The 20,204-nt window shown below is 41.4% G+C and overlaps 1 protein-coding gene across 2 annotated transcripts in view; it reads right to left on the reverse strand.

The window, feature by feature from the left end:
- Window positions 1-5,922: 5,922 nt before the first annotated feature.
- Window positions 5,923-20,204, reverse strand: part of LOC309502710 (interferon alpha/beta receptor 1a-like) — a 34,262-nt gene continuing 19,980 nt past the window's right edge. For both annotated transcript variants that reach the window (XM_082175206.1, XM_082175205.1), the window contains 3 exons: window positions 10,356-10,503; window positions 9,641-9,798; window positions 5,923-6,460 (listed from right to left, as the gene is read on the reverse strand). In XM_082175206.1, the coding sequence (XP_082031332.1) occupies window positions 6,152-6,460; window positions 9,641-9,798; window positions 10,356-10,503 (615 nt within the window). In that variant the 3' untranslated portion in view covers window positions 5,923-6,151. The remainder of the gene's footprint in view (window positions 6,461-9,640; window positions 9,799-10,355; window positions 10,504-20,204) is intronic.

The following is a 20,204-nucleotide window of genomic DNA, read 5'->3' on the forward strand; positions in this document are numbered from 1 at the left end:
CAAATCAACGTTCCTAGAATGTTGAATTGTTAATCAAAATTAAGTTGAAAGAACGCTTGAGGAACATCATACCTTTTAAAACACGTTCCTCTAACATTCAAGAAAACTGGAGTTTTTTTACGTTCCCAGAACCAACACTGAATATTTGGAGAACATTCTTGTAAGAAAACTCTGTTAGCTGGGTCGCATGATGTGGTAACCTTTTTAAAAAACACTAGAACACTCTTTGTCATTACTTCACCGATCTGGGCTGCGTTTCCAGATAACGATGTTTCTTAGCACTTATGAGCATTTTCTACGAGCGACTTTACGAACGTTCGTGTTCATTTCACGTGCGTTTCACAAAAATGCACTTTTTGAGTGCACTCTTTAAAGTGCTACTTAAGAGTCGCTGTCCGCTTGTCAAGTGCTGAAATGTCACCTTGTAGAATGGCTCGTAACTGTAGCAGTTTTAGAGGAGGTGGAGCTATACAAACATATTATTTTCAGCAGGTTAAAGGGCAGTCATACAAATAAACAAAAAATAAATAAATTTGGGAGGACATTGCCACAAAACTGACTGCAACTAGTGGCATTAAAAGATCAGTGAGGGAGGTCAGGAAGAAGGGGAAGGACTTTGCCAGCCTTGCTCATTGAACTCAAGAAGACCAAACTGGCTTTAGAAGAAATGAGATTGGCACTGGAGGAGATGGAATTTGCAAGTTTCCATTTCAGTGTAAATTATCTTGCCAGATGAGTCAGGTAATATTGTTTAATGTTGTTTAATCTTTACTAATTATATGTTTTAATAATCTCTTGTGTACCATGAAATATTATTTTCCAAATGTAGTTAGGACTCATCCCTTGTGTAATGTCTTTTGCAGGTCTTGGGGAACAAACAACAAACTTGAATCAATAAATGTTTACATTCAATTGTTTGATGTCCATGCGTTTGTTAAACCACTCAAAGCATAAGGCATATGAAATACTACAGTAGAAGTATTCTTCTTCGTAGTGTTTACATTTTTTAAATGGCTACTTGTAGAACTTTTAAAAAATAGGCATGCAAGCCCTATTTGTTTCATTACATCTTGAGTCTTGAGGGTGTCTGTGGCTATTTACAATGAAGTGTATATATTATTAGGGCCTATTTATTATAGCCTATCCATTTCTATAGGTCCAGAAAAGAAATGCTTATTGCACACAGGCTTTAACAGCATTGTTATATGTATAAATATATATATGTATACATTTATAAAAGCACAACCTTTGGCCATTATGAACCTTACAATCAGAGAATAAATTAAGGGAAGAGCTAATCAATACAATTTCTCAAATCAGGGTAGGGCCTTTATTAGTGGAATAGTAGATGATAGACAGTGTGTGATATGTGAATATTATCACAGCCTGAAAACCTTTAATCATATGGTTCCTGTGAGCAATTATAGGATATTATATAAAGTTCACACTTCAGTAGTCTTGCAGAGGATATCATGGCTGTACTACAGCGTGTTCTTCAATTGAGAGTGAGAGTGAGAGAAAGGCAAAGAGAAAGACCAAGACGACCAAGGACTGCACTGTTTACTATAGATGCCTTCATCAGGCAGAATCAAAATCCTCTGGATATGCTTGATGATATGGCTGTCATTGACAGATACCGTCTGCCACGAGGAGAAATAGATCAACTGCTAAATGTCAGCTGAGGCGTGCTACCAGGAGGGATTTTGCCTTGTCCCCTGACCAGCCGCTCTCAGATTTCATGGCAGTTTCCTTCAGGTACCTGGTGATGGACTTGGACTCAGTAAGGTATCTGTGTCAAGAGCTGTACAAGCAGTCCCCTATGCATTGCTTCCACTTGCTGCTGAACACATTACATTTCCAGCATCAAGATGACATACAGGCCATGTCAGACATACAGGTATTTGTTAAAACATCACCAAATACCGCAAGTCATCAGAGTGATTGATGGTACTTTAATCCCGATCAGTACGCCATCTGTGGATGGCCATATATATATGCCACAAAGGTTATGCAGAAATCAACTGCCAGGTGATCTGTGACTAAAAGTGTTTGATCACAGACATTGTGGCAAGGTGTCCTGGAAGCACGCATGACTCCTTTATCTTTACTAACTCATCTGAGGGTCAAGAGGCCCATAATCCACAGAGACAGTGGAGGCTGCTTGGGGACAGTGGATATCCACTGAGGCCGTATCTGTTCACCCCTGTAGCTAATCTTGGCAATTACAGGGAAGCAGATTTCAATGAGGCTCATCGTGTTGCCCGAAGTATTGTGGAGCCCACTTTAGGGAGATGGAAGCTATGCTTTCGGGCTATTCACAAGTCCAGTGGTGGTCTTCTCTTTGCGCCACAAAAGTGCTGTGCTGTAATATCAGTAACAGCTATGTTGCAAAACATTACAGTCCGGGCGAGAGTGCCCTTGGACGTCAGGGAGGAGGAGAACAAAGATGGCACGAGACATCATGATGAACAAGCAAGACATGTCCAATACATGGCTGGGTTTCCTGCACGCCAGCATTGACATGTTTTTTTGAGTACCTCCTTTATTTTTTTTAATCTTTAAAGCATACTAGCCATTTCCCTGGTAAGTATAACATTTGTACTCTCCTTGAAATGTCCAAACACAGCAGTGTACTTTTTCATTCCTTAATTTATTTGTGTTCAGTCATGTAATTTAGATTTTATTTCTTTATTCATTAATATTTCTTTATTGAATTACGTTAAATATATTTAAGGGAAAAAAATAAAACAAGTAAAAAAAAAACGAATAAAGAAATATACATAAAACCAATATTAGGTGCAATTTGCCGGTTGTCCTGCTGGTGACCTCGTATCTCTGTCTAAAGGGATTTACGATTACTTCCAAGCACTAGTAGTTTTACAAACATTTTCAAGTACTACTTAAAGCAGGGGTTCTCAATCCTAGTCCTCGAAGGCCACTTTCCTGCAGAGTTTAGCTCCACCCTTGATCAAACTCACCTGCCTGTAGCTCTCTCGTAATCCTGAAGAGCTTAATTAGCTGGTTCAGGTGTGTTTGATTAGGGTCACGGTTCCTACGCTACGTCGGCATCCATCTCCCGTGAACGCACGTCGACCGTTGCCGGAAGCCAGTTATTTTCATTTATAAAGTTTTAAATATGTATATTTTTACGACAAAACCGCACGGATTACCCTCAGAAGGCCTTCGTTTATCCCCCTGGAGCCGGATGGATTACTTTTGTGAAGGATGCATGCACATTTTTGGGACTTGAAGGAGGTGGACCCCATAACTTGACATTATAACCACTGAAAGATCTAAGACATTTTCTAAAATAACTGAAAATGTGTTCGTCTGAAAAATTATTGACATGTGCATCTCGAACGGGTTGAGGGTGAGTAAATCATGGGTTTAATATCATTTTTGGCCGAACTATCCCTTTAAGACCTCTAATAAATAAAAATAAGACTTTTTAAGACAACGCGGGAACTCTGCGATGCTTCCGCACCAGCGAACAGATTCTAGTTAACTCTTTCCACGGCAGGTTATTATTATTATTTTTTTTTTAAGTTTCCAGCCACTGCTAGCATTATTGATAATTTCCCCAAAAATGTCATAGCCCTTAGAATATTTTGAACATAAAATATATCAAAAGAAAGAACAGATCCTGCTTTTAAACACAAACACACACATTTTTTATTCTAGCTCCATGCATTTTTAATCAACATTAATAGGTGAGTTTCATTGAAAAAGCAACAACTCGCTTTTTTTCAAAGACCACAATGTGCATAAGCAATGCTTTTATCCTTGTTTCTTCTTCTTCGCCTGTGTTTTGATCCAGAGATTATGTACTCTTTCAGAAGATATGTAATAGCGCCCCCTACCGTATAACAGTGAAAACATGGACTGCTGGGAAATTCTGTCAATGGTGGGAAAGAGTTTAATATCTGAACAGCTCAAACTGAAATTACTGCAGGAGAGTTCGGTGTACAAGCGCAACAGATGTAATGAGAAATACAAACAGGTTCGTCTTGCCTTCAGATATTACACCGTTTCTTCTTAAACATCTGTTATATTTCTCATTCAGATGTGGCAAACTGACGCCTCGTTCTGTTTATGTTTTCAGATTCACATTACATAGATATAAAAATACAGTTCATGTCACTGTCATTTGGTTTATCGATCTCTTGCGGAGTTGATGTTTTTAACAGCATTTGGAATAAAAGACCTCTTAAACACAGTTAATTCACCAGAGGGATTCAATAGCGCTGAACTAAATTCAAGGGCTCAGACTGACTAAAGAGAGGGTGAGAACTCTAGAATAATCCTCAACGCCGCCTTTGCCCTTCAGCATTAAAAGGTCTGAGGTCTGCCGACTATTTCGCTGGACATTGACACAATTCTGGCGAGTTTGTTCTTAGATCTGCAGTTTAAGTGATCAGAGATGAAACGTTTGTACACTATCTACAATAGATTTGTACACAAGTTATAAAATATGCTGACTAATTCCAAGGCCACTAGGTTGTCTAAGAAGAAATAAACGCAGCAAGCATTTTTGTTTTATTTACTCTGGATAACGAAGCTCACATGTGAGTCCAGAATTGAGCCATGCTATTTAAAGGGGTGGTTTATTATGATTTAACTTTTCCAACTTTAGTTAGTGTGTAATGTTGTTGTTTGATCATAAACAACATCTGCAAAGTTACAACACTCAAAGTTCAAAGCAAAGGGAGATATTTGCTTTTACAGAAATTGCTTTTTAAGGACTACAACAAACGGCTGGTAGAGACTACGCAACATTCCTCCCGGGTTAGTGACATCACCAACCCTAAAATTTACATAAACCCCGCCCCCGGAACACAATTTATAGATGACTAGAAGATAACTACACATCAGCTACATAAACTCATCAACTAACCATTCAGAAATGTCCTGTTGCTTCTACATGTTGTCACTTCTTCTTGAGTTTCTCCATCATTGTCTGACTCTGGTTTGAACATAAAAGGCTAAAGTGCATGTCGGTGTGAGGTAAAAGGACACAAGCTCTTGAAGCTCCGCCCCCTGTGCCGGGAAAATTACACCACCCCTTTAAAATTCTCCACAATTTCAACTGGTTGAGCCTCAAGGGAAATTGGCTTGATTATCAAGACTAGTTTTGTGCACATAATTATTTTGTCTTTGCAAAATTAATTTATAATTGGCTGAAGTGACACCAAGTTTCAAGGGCCTTAGTGTGAGCCAGATGGCAACATCATGTAGAGAGTTAGTTTTTGTCCAGTAGGCCAACTAAGATCATATCAATCATAGCAAGAGTTTCTAATCCAGAGGACTAAACCTGTATTAACATCAAGATCAACAAGCCTTTTTATGAGAATACGTGTCTTCATTGAAGTAATTGTATTAAGCAGGGTCAGTACAGTATCATCTGTTACTCTTATAATCAAACTGAAGTGGATCTGACCTCGAGGGCACAGTTGAAATGACATGATCAGCCAAAACTTGCTTCTTAGTTTTGCACAACATAGAAGTTATTGCAATAGGCCGGAAATCATTTAGCATAACCGCGCCTTGCTTTTTATGCCACAGGTATTTCCATAGTTTTGCAGTGTACATGTGTCCAGAAGAAACTGGAAAACTTGAAAAACTCCTTTTAATTGAGGAGTCTTGAAGACGACGGGCTTTAAACCATCAGGTCTTGTTTAACCTCAGTTTACCAAGGCTTGCGATAACCTCAGCTTTATTAATAACTATTGTTGTGAGGTTCTCCACGTGCTGTAGAGCCTCAAGCTGTTATTATAATTACAAACAAATGCAGTAAGAGTAAAAATAGACAAACAGTTGAATGAATAAATCCTTCCTGGAGCAAACATGCATGTAAACAACAGGAACAGGGTTTTAACAAACACTTCCTAGTGACAGAATCTGAAGAAGAACAAGGAGACTGCACATGATAGAGTCAATTTTAATCTGACATTGGGTGGAGATGAGTGTGAAGCTAACGAATGGATGAATAAAGATTCTATAAGAATCATAAAGAATCTGCATGCTTAAATACAGAAATGAAAATATGGCTGAAATGACAAACACACAAAGGTTTCACAAGTACAATAAGATGATTTGAATGGAGAAAAACAAGTCTAAGTCATGTCTGTTTGACTGTCATGTGTTTGTGTTGTTAAGCGCAGATCTCCAGCGTCCCATCATGCATCTCTTCCCTGTGCTGCATGTCTGTCTTGCACCTGTGGTCAGTGTGTGTGTCGTGTCGTGTGAAGCTGAGCTGGCGGAGACTGGAGTCCTCCTCTGTTGAGTTGAAGCCGGAGTCTCCGCTGCCGTGCCGGCTGGGAACGCTGGTGTCCTGATCCTCAGGGATGGAGATCTGGATGTCCGGGACTGTGTCCGTCTCAGCGCTGATCATGTCCAGCTGATCCCACACAGAGCCGGAGCTTGGAGGAGGCAGAAGATGCGGCGTCTCCGACAACCAAAGCTGGAGACACACAGAGAGAACATATTTTATTCCAGAGCAAGACTAATACTCTCTCATTAGATGGTCTAACAGTCCTTCATTGGATGGTCTAACAGTCCTTCATTGGATGGGCTAACAGTCCTTCATTGGATGGGCTAACAGTCCTTCATTGGATGGGCTAACAGTCCTTCATTGGATGGTCTAACAGTCCTTCATTGGATGGTCTAACAGTCCTTCATTGGATGGTCTAACAGTCCTTCATTGGATGGGCTAACAGTCCTTCATTGGATGGGCTAACAGTCCTTCATTGGATGGGCTAACAGTCCTTCATTGGATGGGCTAACAGTCCTTCATTGGATGGGCTAACAGTCCTTCATTGGATGGGCTAACAGTCCTTCATTGGATGGGCTAACAGTCCTTCATTGGATGGGCTAACAGTCCTTCATTGGATGGGCTAACAGTCCTTCATTGGATGGGCTAACAGTCCTTCATTGGATGGGCTAACAGTCCTTCATTGGATGGGCTAACAGTCCTTCATTGGATGGGCTAACAGTCCTTCATTGGATGGGCTAACAGTCCTTCATTGGATGGGCTAACAGTCCTTCATTGGATGGGCTAACAGTCCTTCATTGGATTGGGCTAACAGTCCTTCATTGGATTGGGCTAATAGTCCTTCATTGGATAAGGATGAAGAGCTCACTCTCTTGGCTCTCAACGAAGGCGGTCGCATTTTCTTCCCCTCCTCTCCCTTACCTCCCCTGCTTTGCTCCTCTCGTCTCGTCTAGTCTACTGTCCTGTACTTTGAGAGACTCTCTCCGCACTGCTCTCCAAACTAAGAAATTATGGATTTGATCAACTGGTCTCTCAACGCAATTGACACCATCTTCTCGACGAGAAGCTTGGGTTCGGGGGTACCTGACTGCCCTGCCGGAACGTTCGCAGCTGGCTACACGATGGACGCGTGGGAGAGGTGGCGGGTTGTGTGTCTGACAGCTCTTTCCGTGGAGGACATTGAAGATATCTACCTATTCGGAACCATGATAACAGGTCTTCTGCTGATTGGATTAGGCATTGCCCTGGTTTATCGAGGAATTAAGAAGACGGTGACAGCTGTCCAAAGCCCCACAGGGCTGCCCGTCATGATTGAAGTGGGCAGAGCTGTCAGCACTCAGACTGTGACTATGAACCACAATATGGATAACATCATGGAGAAGCTCACAGCTTTGCAAAGACAAATGGATTGTTTCGGAGACCCAAATGGACCAGGAGTATAGCTGTGTAAATTGAATACGGCTACTTGTCCCAAGACCAAACAATCCCAATCTTATCTGCTTTAGGCCCCCCTCAACCAGCACTGGCCTTGGCCGAGGCTGCTGCTGGAACAACAACTCCCCCGGAAGAGCACTGCAGCGAGACGCTCTTGCGTTCCTTCCCCCACTCCCCACAGACACCTGCTGATTGTTGACTCTGTCTGGGACCTGATCAAGGTTGTCTCCATGGCAACTACTGTGTATCGCTATGACAATCCTGCGGACTGAGGCACCTAGATTATGTTGCCAGGCGTAGCGACTCTCCAGGGCTACACATACACGAACTCTTACATATATACACATATGCAATCACTGTTTTTTCCTGTTCCCACACTGTACTCCTCACAGGAGCATAGTCTGGGGGTTGCCTTTTTTTCTCCTCATGTTATGCTGTATTCTTTTCCTCAATCCCCTGTCTTCCTGTCCTGTCTACCCCCTTGTCATATTGTATGTATGTTTGTATGGACAGGTTGATGGCTAATTTCGCTGGTACTTGTGACTAAGTGACAAAGGCTACTACTACTACTACTACTAGATGGTCTAACAGTCCTTCATTACATGGTCTAACAGTCCTTCATTGGATGGTCTAACAGTCCTTCAAAGATGTCTCATATAGACAACCCCTAAAGATGACCCACAAAGACAATCCCCATAGATGGTCCCCTATATGTCCCACATAGCCGACCAATATAGACGACCCCTATTTAATCAAAGGTCAATAGCCGCGTTTCCACTGTCGGGCCAGGGCCGGGCCAGGGCTTTAAACGGGCCGTGCCGGGCCAGAAGCTCCACAGCGCTTCACTAAAACACGCCCGTAACACGCCTCTCTGGAACAACGTCACACTAACCCATTCACCAACAAATGGAAGTTTTATCAGAAAACTAATCAGTCCAAAACTAATCAGGCCAAAAAAAAAAAAAAGAAAACTAATCAGAAATCACTGGAAACAGCTTTGAAACAGCGTTGAAAACAAACATGATAAAAGCGGCCGTTTGCTGGCATTTTTGTTGTTTACTTGAATATTTAAAACCCAAGCATCGATGTTTTACCACAGGTTTACAATAAAAAGTGATACATTGATCATAATGAATTAATTTATGTCAAAATTGCACATTAGTCACTCAGAAATAAATTACTGTTAGGTCTATTTCACAAAAGAAAGAGGACACACTTCTTCAGGCGCGTCTGTTACTGTTTATCTGGTAGTTACAGGACATATTTACATCACATTTAGAAAGAATGATAATTTCTACAAATATATGCCACCAAAAATACGACCTGAGGAGCTTTAGCAGCACTCTCTCGACTCCCATACAGATATTTTCCGTCAGAGAAACAGAGGAAGCTCCCGAAAAAAAAGTTGCTTTATTGTATGATAGTCCGGTATAAAGAGACGAGGCTACTGACAGATAAAATAAAAACATGATTGTGATAGCCTTTATGATTGCATGGTCTGATTTCTTCAAGCGTTCACTATGTTTTTTTACTATGCGTATCTTCAAGCGTTTACCATGTTTACTATGGTAATGGTTAGCGCGCATAGTCTTTTGCATCACAAACACAAGGCATTCAAACATGAACGCGAGTTAAATTATTTTAAAAGTCTTTAATGCTGACAGAATCATCCGACGCTGCCGTCTCCCGACTCCGCCTCTGTTCGTAACCACTCCTCTAGCCCGAGCTGGCCCGCTCTGGCCCAAGGTATTCGACGGGCCAGAAATCCTGGCCGTTGGCCCAGAGTAAGCCCCGATCAAGCCCCGGAAGTGACAGTGGAAACGCGACTGGCCCTGGCACGCACTAGCACGGCCCGGCCCTGGCCCGACAGTGGAAACGCGGCTATTGAAACCTTGTGATATCATAGCATGTAATAAAGAGTATAAATGTTTTTACCTCCTGAATGTGAGACGGGAGTTGAACATTTGGGTAGAAGATGCTCTTGAAGGACTTAAACACCTTGTAAAAGCTAAACCACACCAGCAGCCCCAGCAGGAAGCACACCCCCAGCGACAACAGGAAGTACAGAAATATCTGCCAGTACGGAATCAGTCCTGAAATCACACACAGCATTCAATCTCTACACGTCTCACACTCATTCATCTGGGCTGGACTAGCCATGACATCTGAAGCATAGATTCTGCCTTATGTAACATGATCCATAAATGGTAGGTTATAAATATCATAGATATTGCTGAATAACCATATAAATGATGTAGCTTAAGAGAACTACATTTATTAAATGAATCATGTTTCTCAGAATGGCAGCCTTTACTAGGTAAAGGTGCAGTGAGGGGTAAGTTGTGTCAGTTGATCACCATATTTAGTTTTCACTTCTATGGCTGTATGTTTAAGAAACATTTGAGTGTGGGTTGTTCATTAACCTTTTATTGAACCAAAGAGGTTAACATGACACGAGACTCATAAATGACAAATGAAATCTGTTATCAGACATGAAGAGTTATTAACAACATATGACTCTTGTTGATTTCACTGGAAAGCAAACTGAACTTAGCGTGTATGTGTGAGTGAGTGAGTGAGTGAGTGAGTGAGTGTGTGTGTGTGTGTGTGTGTGTGTGTGTGTGTGTGTGTGAGTGATGGATCTGCTGACCTTCAGTCCGTGTGCAGTGGATGTCACTGAAGACACTTGTCTTGTTGTATAAGTTATAGCGACTCTGAACTCTGACACAGTACCACGTCCATCGGTCCAGCTTAGGCAGAGTCACCACATTATTCTTCGTCTTCGAGACTTCAGCCTTCTGCACAGGCACAAGAGGAGAGGAAATGGGTTAGCTTTAGTGGGAATGCTATACTTCCCTCATCAGTACCTTTATTATCCTTTTTAATATTATTATTATTGGTGGATTAATGGTCCAAAAATCCAGTGACATCCACATATTCAGACTTCTGGACCTCAGTGTTTGTGGAAATAGTTTTAAAGTACTTTAAGAGAGAAGAATCTGGATACAGATTAGAAACCAACATCTTTTTAAAGAACGTGGTCATCATGCTCTTAAAAACCTTCTGTATTCCTTCAGTCTCAGAAATGATGTTGACATCAGAAATTGTACTAGTCCACATTAGATGCCACTTTCGGACACTAAGGCTGCATTTACACAGCAAGTCTTAATGCACAGTTCCGTTTTTTGGCCTGACTGTTTACATTAACTTTAGACAGGACTGGTATCCGATACCTGTTTACATTCATTCCCGCCAAAAATTACTTTCGCTGATCTTTTTACTACACACATGGTAGACCCTGGTTTTGAATGGCTGTGCTATTCAAATTATTTATATAATTCATGTCGGGTGGTCATGATTATTTTCCAGCGTGGACAAGATAACAGCTGTTGTGACTCATGAATGTTTTGCAGCGCAAAATCTGACGGAACAGATAGTCCGGAGAATTCTGAAGTGAAATAAAGTAGCCCTGTAATATACTTTTTTTATGAATTAGAATTAGGGATGTCAATTTTCACAAATTCCCATGATCGATCGTCGTTTAAATTAACGATCAATTAATCGATTAATCGTTAGCCTTACTACTGCGATATGCGTCTACTGCAGTGGCTATAACAGCATGACAGGGTCTGCAAATGCTGCTCAAAACGCTATGTTCCTCACCAAATCAATTAGAATGGTTTTAAATATAAATAAAGGGCTAGTAGGATTGTAAAATGTTTCGATGTGATTGATAATTAAATTAATTATTTAATAATCAAATATAACTACTAATACAACGTGTCACCAACGCCGCCTCATATGCGCTTAGAATGTGTGACTGTTGTGGACGCGCTCTTCCTGGAACAACTGCACGCGCTGAATGAATCTGCTACTGTTAAACTGGAGCACTTTGCTAGCACGTTATTTATCTAAAAGAAACGCGTCCTATATGAGATTAATCAGGTATATTCAAAATAAACATAATATTACAAATTATATCTGCACAAAATGACGCAAATTCATGCACAAGTGAACTTGAACTAAGTTACGTGCCATTCATTCAGAACTACTCATGTTGTGGACGCGGTCTTCCTGGAGCAACGCGACACGGCAACTAAACCCAAATAATTCACAATGTTTTATTACAATATTGTTCTCTTTATAATGTTATGTGATATTACAGTCCCAATAGTCATTATTAGTCGTGCACTGCCGTTTGAGCTGCGCGCGCTGAAGCTGACGCTTTACTACAGAGTTAATTCTTAACCAAATGCATCCAATATGAGATACATCAGATATAGATAGGCCTACAGAAAATAAACAGTATTACAACTTACATTTGCACAAAACAAAAGGCTGCGAATGCACACGCAAACTTATAGTCATGATGAAGGTGTAAAATGGTCCCAAACATAACTCCAGCGCGCTCGCTTTACATGTTTCGCGGTTGAGCAGCGCGCACGCGCATGAAGACCTGCTTAATCGATGATCGATAAGTTGTATCGATTAAATGTATTATCGACAATTAATCGATCGTCGATTAATCGTTGACATCCCTAATTAGAATGAATTAACCAGAGAGAGAGAGAGAGAGTGCATGAGTCCGAAAAACCGCGATACACCACCCACGATACGTATCGCGATACTCTCATGGCGTACCGAGTACGCCCCGCCCCCTGCTGCCCTGGCCCAGCCCCGGCTCAATGGACCTCATGTCTTATGTGTACACAACGAATACAGCGTTATAGCCTAACCACCATTAACACCCTATAATAGCAAGCTCCGTATTGTGTTACTTTCGATAATAAGCAAGGTGTAATCTTTCAAATTCTGTCTATTTGATCACGAAATTCAAACAAGAAATGCCGTTTTGGCGCTCTTTGATGTGGCGTGACAGATCACTGTACTAGCTCCTCATTTAAAGCGGCAGCGCGGAGCGCGAGTAAACGCGATTCTCTTCCTCAGTTACAGAATAAACATGAATGGACACCTGAAGGTATGTTAAAAGATACAGTATACTTACTGAAAGGCATCATAACTTGTGTAATCAATCGATCAGTGTTTCAGCAGTGGAAAGACACCAATAAAACGTCTTAGTTTGTCACATAGCCTTATATTTACCTCAGGCAAGTCATTCAGTGCCCACAGCTTGTTGGTTCCTAAATTAACTCTTGCACTAAATAAATGCACTATATTAGCCTATATAATATATTTTACTTAACATGTTAATGATTGATATCTTGATTATTTAATGTAGCCTATGTTTTAAATATCTGTCATGAAAATGACAGCAACTGTGTAAATATTTATATTTCAATAACAAATTAGAGTAGAAAAAAAAAGTTAACCCTCTGGGGACCAAAAACGCGCCCGCGCGTTTTGCTCGGTTTTTTTTTTAGCAATGAAAAATAAACACAAAATGCTCTGTTAATTTTGATCTTTCATTTTCGTGTAATACATCAATCGATCCTGTTCAGTTTCTATTTTTTTTCTGTATACTCACAATAAAAATAAAGTGTTTTGCTTTTTGACAAATAAAGAAAAACTAACATGATGCTATTTCTGCCTTCTCTCTGCCAGTAAACTCCCATTTGAAACGCGTTCGAAAAATTCAGTCAAACAGGGAAACAGACCCACGGGCATGAAGCTTGAGATCGCAGCTTTTAAATGAAGTAATTTATATAAAAAACAAATATTATCAGCTTCTGTAATCTGTATAAAAAGAGAGCGACTCCAGTCGAGCTCATTACGAGATAATTCACAGTAATTTGACCACGCCCCGGAGAGCGCGTGCTATTCAAACGCAAATTCTGAGAACCATTTCAGTCTGTGAAACGCCCCCACATCAGCTGTAAACAAAGAGGCATAATATAGCCTACCTTATGGAGAAAATTTTCCGTGCTGATATGAGGAGCAGATCCCGCTGAGGAGTGAGGTAGGCTAAGTTATCCTTTCTCAAGTGTTAATGTGGAATAACGTTATGGAATAACGTTGTAGGCTTATGTAAACAAAAAGATGAATCGCGTTTCTATAATATGAATAGCGTTTCTGTGAGATGAATGAAGGGTACATATTTGTAAAGACTGTTTAGCCTAAATATGAATCGCGCGTCTGTGTGTGAAAGAATAAACTGCTTTTACAGTTACAGTTACTGCGTTACAGTCAGGCGAAGTATGAAAGACAACATTTTGTTGACTAGATTTGGGTACAGTTTTAACTGTAGAATATACTGTCACATCAAATAAGCTTTTCTGCTCATATATATAAAATACTATTTTGTCAAAAATAAAGTCATAGACTAAGATGTTCCAATGTTGGCTATATTCAAACTAATGAATACATATGATAAAATGTAGGCCTATAATCTTTTTTTTTTTTTTTTACAAAGAAAGAGTACTTTTTTTGCAGAAATATTGCTGAAATTGTAATTATTGTTGTAATTGTAACCTTTTTAATAAAATAGCAAAACATATTTACAAGATAGATGTAAGCAAAATCTTAAATGGTCAATATAAGTCTTCTTCTAAATATATAGGCTATTTTGTCCTTGCATTGTGGCTCAGTCAGTGTCACACCTGAATGAATGGCTAATTATGCAGAGTCATTATGCAGAGTGGGTGGGACTGGGTAATCTAAGGTGTAAACTACTCCTCCCCCTCGCATATTGGCTTTCCAAGCAAAACCTGTTTTACACCATTTAAATCAATGTATTTTTTTTTGGTGAACGATAAAGCAAGACTATTTTCACATAATTTTGAAGCTAGAACTCCAAGAGAAAACATCCATTAGTCAAAAGTCTTGTGGGCACATATTTTGTATGAGTTTTGTGGTCTTATTTCAGCAACTTTCATTTTTATTTTTTTAAATAACCACGCATAAACATTATTCTCTTAAAAATACAAACATCTACATACATGTTGCTCGCATATTATGGTAGGCCTGTTTGTGCTATATAGAGTGAATTTACACCTTTGCCATTAACATGTTTATAAATAACTGAAAAAAGCACAAATGTCAGAGCATGTCAGAACATCTCAAGGGCCCCAAAAACAGCTTGGTCCCCAGAGGGTTAATGAGAAAACTGCCTTATGTGCAGTTTACATGTTTTCATACAATTTGTTGAGTGTTGATTATTATATCTAAAAATAAATAGTATCTGAAATTAGGCTAAAAGTCTAGGCTCTGTTGTTAACCTTTAAGGTTATAGTAATGTGTGGGCTCCCTATATAGTTTACAGCATTAGCAGATCTTTTTTTTTATCCTTGCGAAAAGTTTAATTGTAATTGAATTAATATAAAGACAAAGACAGAATTTGTTCATTAAACCACTGTGAAAAAAAAAGAAGCAGCAATTTTAGCTTTCTAAACACCCCACCCCACCGAACCGAACCGAACCGAGATGTCAAAACCGTGGGGCGTACCGAACCGTCAGTTTTGTGTATCGTTACACCCCTAGTGAGTAACCTAATAGTGAAGCTTGTTGGTTTAATTACAGTGAAGTTATCACCTCATTGCTGAGAAATATAATGTAGGTTTCAGTAGTGAAGCTGTATTATTTATTAGAGAACCCCAGGTAGGTGTGTTTGATCAGGGCTGATCTCTGCAGGACCACTAGAGAACCCCAGGCAGGTGTGTTTGATCAGGGCGGATCTCTGCAGGACCACTAGAGAACCCCAGGCAGGTGTGTTTGATCAGGGCGGATCTCTGCAGGACCACTAGAGAACCCCAGGCAGGTGTGTTTGATCAGGGCGGATCTCTGCAGGACCACTAGAGAACCCCAGGCAGGTGTGTTTGATCAGGGCTGATCTCTGCAGGACCACTAGAGAACCCCAGGCAGGTGTGTTTGATCAGGGCTGATCTCTGCAGGGCCACTAGAGAACACCAGGCAGGTGTGTTTGATGAGGGCTGATCTCTGCAGGACCACTAGAGAACCCCAGGCAGGTGTGTTTGATAAGGGCTGATCTCTGCAGGGCCACTAGAGAACCCCAGGCAGGTGTCTTTGATCAGGACTGATCTCTGCAGGACCACTAGAGAACCCCAGGCAGGTGTGTTTGATGAGGGCTGATCTCTGCAGGACCACTAGAGAACCCCAGGCCGGTGTGTTTGATGAGGGCTGATCTCTGCAGGACCACTAGAGAACACCAGGCAGGTGTGTTTAGTCAGGGCTGAGTAACCTTTGATGACCGGAAGAACCTGGTATGTGTGCGGTGTGCGGCGGTCCTGACTCCTAAAAAAAAACATGGCAGCACGCATGCGGACAGATGATGCTGTCAACCACGCAAAACCCTATTTTTGGTACAAAACTGGCTCATGCCATCTCATATCATCAAAGCAAAGTGTTACGATCACAAAAAGTCTGTTTGTAGCAAGTTTAGTTTTTGTGCTACTCCTACTGTCTGTGCGATGTTGTTGTGCCGGTTCAGCTGGGCTTGGAAAGTCTCAGCACGGCATCAGACCAAACGCATCGAGCCAACATGCTATTTACGGAGCTCTGCTAAACAAAGGCCAAGCTACCCTGCCAAATCATACAGGTATCCGAAGGAAAATAAAATCAAGACGGCCTTACCAGGATATCCTTCTGCTGTTGACTATCCTTCTCTTGGCTGGAGATGTAGAGCCTAACCCAGGTCCGCATGGAGCCGGTATTGGTGACGCCGTCCTCTCCATAGACGTGCACGACTGTCGCCTGGGACCTGCCCTGGATTACCGGTGGGACAACAACCGCAGTCGGAGTTTGAATGTGGGAGGAAGCCGGGGATCGTGCGGGTGCTCGTGGATGGCATCGGTGGACAGCATGCTGCAGTCTTCCCTGGATGTGCTGGGTCCATGTGTGGCCTCCGGTTTGGATTCAACCTTGCACGGAGCGACACGTGAGGAACATTCCGGAACTTTGACGCATGCCAGCGGTGAGCTTTCATCATTCATGCCATCGATGCTGGGGATCTCTACACCGGTAATGCGGCCTATTCGTGATAAACGAAAACTTGCTGATCTCAATCCAGCTATCAGGAAACATCGTAAGTTTACATTTTTTCAAACTCTAAACCATGCAAAAATTCTATGGGACCCACGCTCCAAACCAAGGGGATTATTAGGCGGACATATTAATATCCGTAGCATGGTCTCAAAGAGCGATCAAATGGAACATCTACTAAATAATTCCAACCTGGATTTTCTTGGGGTCTCAGAAATGTGGTTAAGTAAATATTCCCCAGAGGCTGCTGTTAATGTATCTGGATACAATGTTTTCAGAAAGGACAGAGACAAAGAGCGAGGGGGAGGCGTGTTAATCTATGTGAAAGACACAATCAAACGTAATCTGATTGAATGGTCGCCTGTATTAGATATTGAATGCCTTGGACTGAACGTTTGGCTATCCCCTGAAATGTCATTTATTTTAATTTGCCTTTATCGTCCTCCTTCATCTACCCCAAAAGCCCAAAACACACCCATTAGATGGCATGGCGGCAGTGTTGATGAGAGCCGCTGGTGGAGGCTCGGCTTGCCCCCGTATAAAACCTGCAATTTATAAAACGGATAATGGGAAGGTGATAGTGGAAGATGAACTGTTAAATTTCATCGTGGTTAAAATGAAGACGTTAAGCCATGATGAGATTGTTTTGCTAGCAACTAATAACTTTTCATCTGAGTGGATAGAGGAGTCCAAGCGGCTTTTGTTTGATGTATGCCCGGATACCACGCTACGCTGTATCGGACACAAAGGCCCACAGAAGGACGTGAATAATATCAAGGCCTGTTTGAAGGTTTTAAATGAGTGTGGTGAGAATATTCCGCGGTTTGTTTCACATTATTTGGATGAACTGCCACCTGTGGGATTTGGCCATATGGATGCCTCGGCGTTGCTTAGCCGAATGGAGCAACTGAACCAAGAAGTTTCTGGCCTGAGGAGGGCATTGCAAATACAGGCAGAAGTGGGTGAAAACTTGGGGACAATTGTTGCGACCATGGATCGCCGAGTGACAGCGGTGGAAACGCACTGCACATCGGGTTATGATATAGGGGCTGATGACATCGCACGTGAAGGGATGTCGGGGCGTGCAGGCCCTGATCGACAGGAGGAGTTAACAACGTCTCCCGCAGGGAAGTCTTGTCACCTGGGTCTGGATGCTGAGATCGCCAGTAGCTCATGTGGGGGGGTGAAGGGACTGGAGGGTTCCGCTCAACAGCAGGAGCTCCTGGATGTAGCAGTAACATCGCCACGATCACAAATACAGTCCTCACAGTGGAGCGTTGTTGTGAAAGAAGGTCGCAAAAAGTCGGGGTCCCTTAAAGGAACTGTGCCACGGAAATCCCACAACAAGCAAAGTCACCTTAAACGTGGGCAGAGGAATGTGGGAATAATTGGAACCGGTACTGAGAGCAACATTGGAGTGGTGAAAACAAAGTTGGTGAATGTGTTTGCCACTAGATTTTCTCCCACGCTGGATGCAGACACGCTACGTGGATATTTATCTGAGAAACTGGAGAATGGAATAGTGACGTGTCGGAAGATTGAGACGGCCCATAGCAGGTATGGCTCATTTCACATTACTGCTGAATGTAACAATGTTGCTGATATATACAATCCAAAACTCTGGCCCGACGGGACTTATGTTCGCCGCTATTATGAGGCCCGTGGCTCCAAAGTCTTGGGCAATGAGCGGGGTGGTGAACTGAACTGTCTTGGTACACTTGTAGCTCCGCACGGGAGTCAGTCTGCAGTTGCTGCTATGTAATTAATTCATCTATATGAACATTTGTGTCGCGTCTTATAATGCGCGTGGATTGCGTGTTGGCCACAGTGATACTGATAAATCACGCCGTGTCGTTGTGGACAAATTGATGGAGAGATGTGACATTTTGTGTGTCCAGGAGACGTTCCTTGCTAAACAAGAACTGGATGGATTAAATTCCCTGCATAGAAACTTTCATGGAGCAGGTGAATCAACAACAGACTTAAGTGCTAAAGTTGTCCGGGGGAGAATTCCTGGGGGGGTTGCTACGTTGTGGAATAAAAAATATGATCAGTTGGTTAATGTTATAAGATTGGGAGTTGATTGGGCCATTGGTATTGAGCTGTGTTGTAATGACATGAAGATAATAATTTTGAATGTTTATACGCCATATGAGTGCATATATAATGAGGATGAGTACCTCAGTAGATTGGCATTTATCATGTCTTTTATTCAGGATAATTCATCCACCTGTATATATGTTTTAGGTGACATGAATGCTGACATTTCTGATGCAAAATCTTCATTTGGTAATCATTTATTGCAGTTTTGTACAGACAGTGGATTAATTTTATCTAGTAAGGTACTATTGCCAAATGATAGTTATACTTATATCAGTGAGGCCTGGCACTCTACTTCCTGGCTAGATCACTGCCTTTGTACAGTGGATGCCCATGACTCCATTGAGATAATGAAGATTGAGTATGATCTGGCTATTACGGACCATATACCCTTTTTTATGGTGTTGAACACGGGCACTATACCGGTGTTGTTGCCTGTGGACAATGGCATTGATGTAGAGAAAATAAATTGGTCAAAAATTTCTAAGCAAGATCTTAATAGGTATGCTGATCATTCAGATGCTTTGCTGGCCAATATTGAGGTCCCAAATGATGCCTTATTGTGTCGGGATATGAATTGTAAGAATGTGCAACACTGTAAGGCTTTATGTTCCCTGTATGAAGCTATTGTGGATTCTCTCAGTATTTCGAGTAGGCCTCTATATAAACCTAGGAAAAATTTGTGCATTGTTAAGCCGGGGTGGAAGGAACACGTAGAAGAGCTTCATATAGAGGCTCGTAATGCTTTTAAAAAATGGGCTGAGTCAGGCAAAAGTAGGCATGGCCCCTTGTTTGAAACAAAAAAAAGCACTAATGCCAGATTTAAATGTGCACTTCGCTATATTAAAAGAAATGAAAACATTATGAGGTCTGATTCACTGGCATGGAAGCTGCAAAATAATAATGTTAATGATTTCTGGAAAGAAATTAAAACTATTAATAATTGCAAAATATCTCTTCCGTCTAATATAGATGGTGTGAGTGGTCCTGATGAAATTTCACAGTTATGGCGGAAACATTATTGTGAACTACTAAACTGTGTAAAAAGTAATCTGTCTGTGGTGGATAATGTGGAGTATAATGATGATGTTGTTATTACTTCTTCTGAAATCCATGAAGCAATATTGAAGCTAAGAGATAATAAGGCATGTGGTCCGGACCATATTACAGCCGAACATCTTAAACTTGCCAGTAAGAAACTGTGTCCTTTGGTGGCTATGTGCTACACAGGGTTTTTTGTTCATGGAGAGTTACCTGATTCTATGCTGTCTGTTGAGCTGGTACCTGTTATCAAGGATAAAGTGGGGAAGCTGAATAGCTCAGATAACTATAGGCCAATAGCTCTGGCCAGTGTTATGTCAAAAGTGTTGGAGACAGTTATTTTGTGTAGACTTGAGAGGTACGTCCTGTCTACGGATAATCAATTTGGTTTTAAACGAAAGCA

The sequence above is a fragment of the Leuciscus leuciscus genome (assembly GCF_965113295.1).
Source record: "Leuciscus leuciscus genome assembly, chromosome: 7".
NCBI lineage: Eukaryota > Metazoa > Chordata > Actinopteri > Cypriniformes > Leuciscidae > Leuciscus > Leuciscus leuciscus.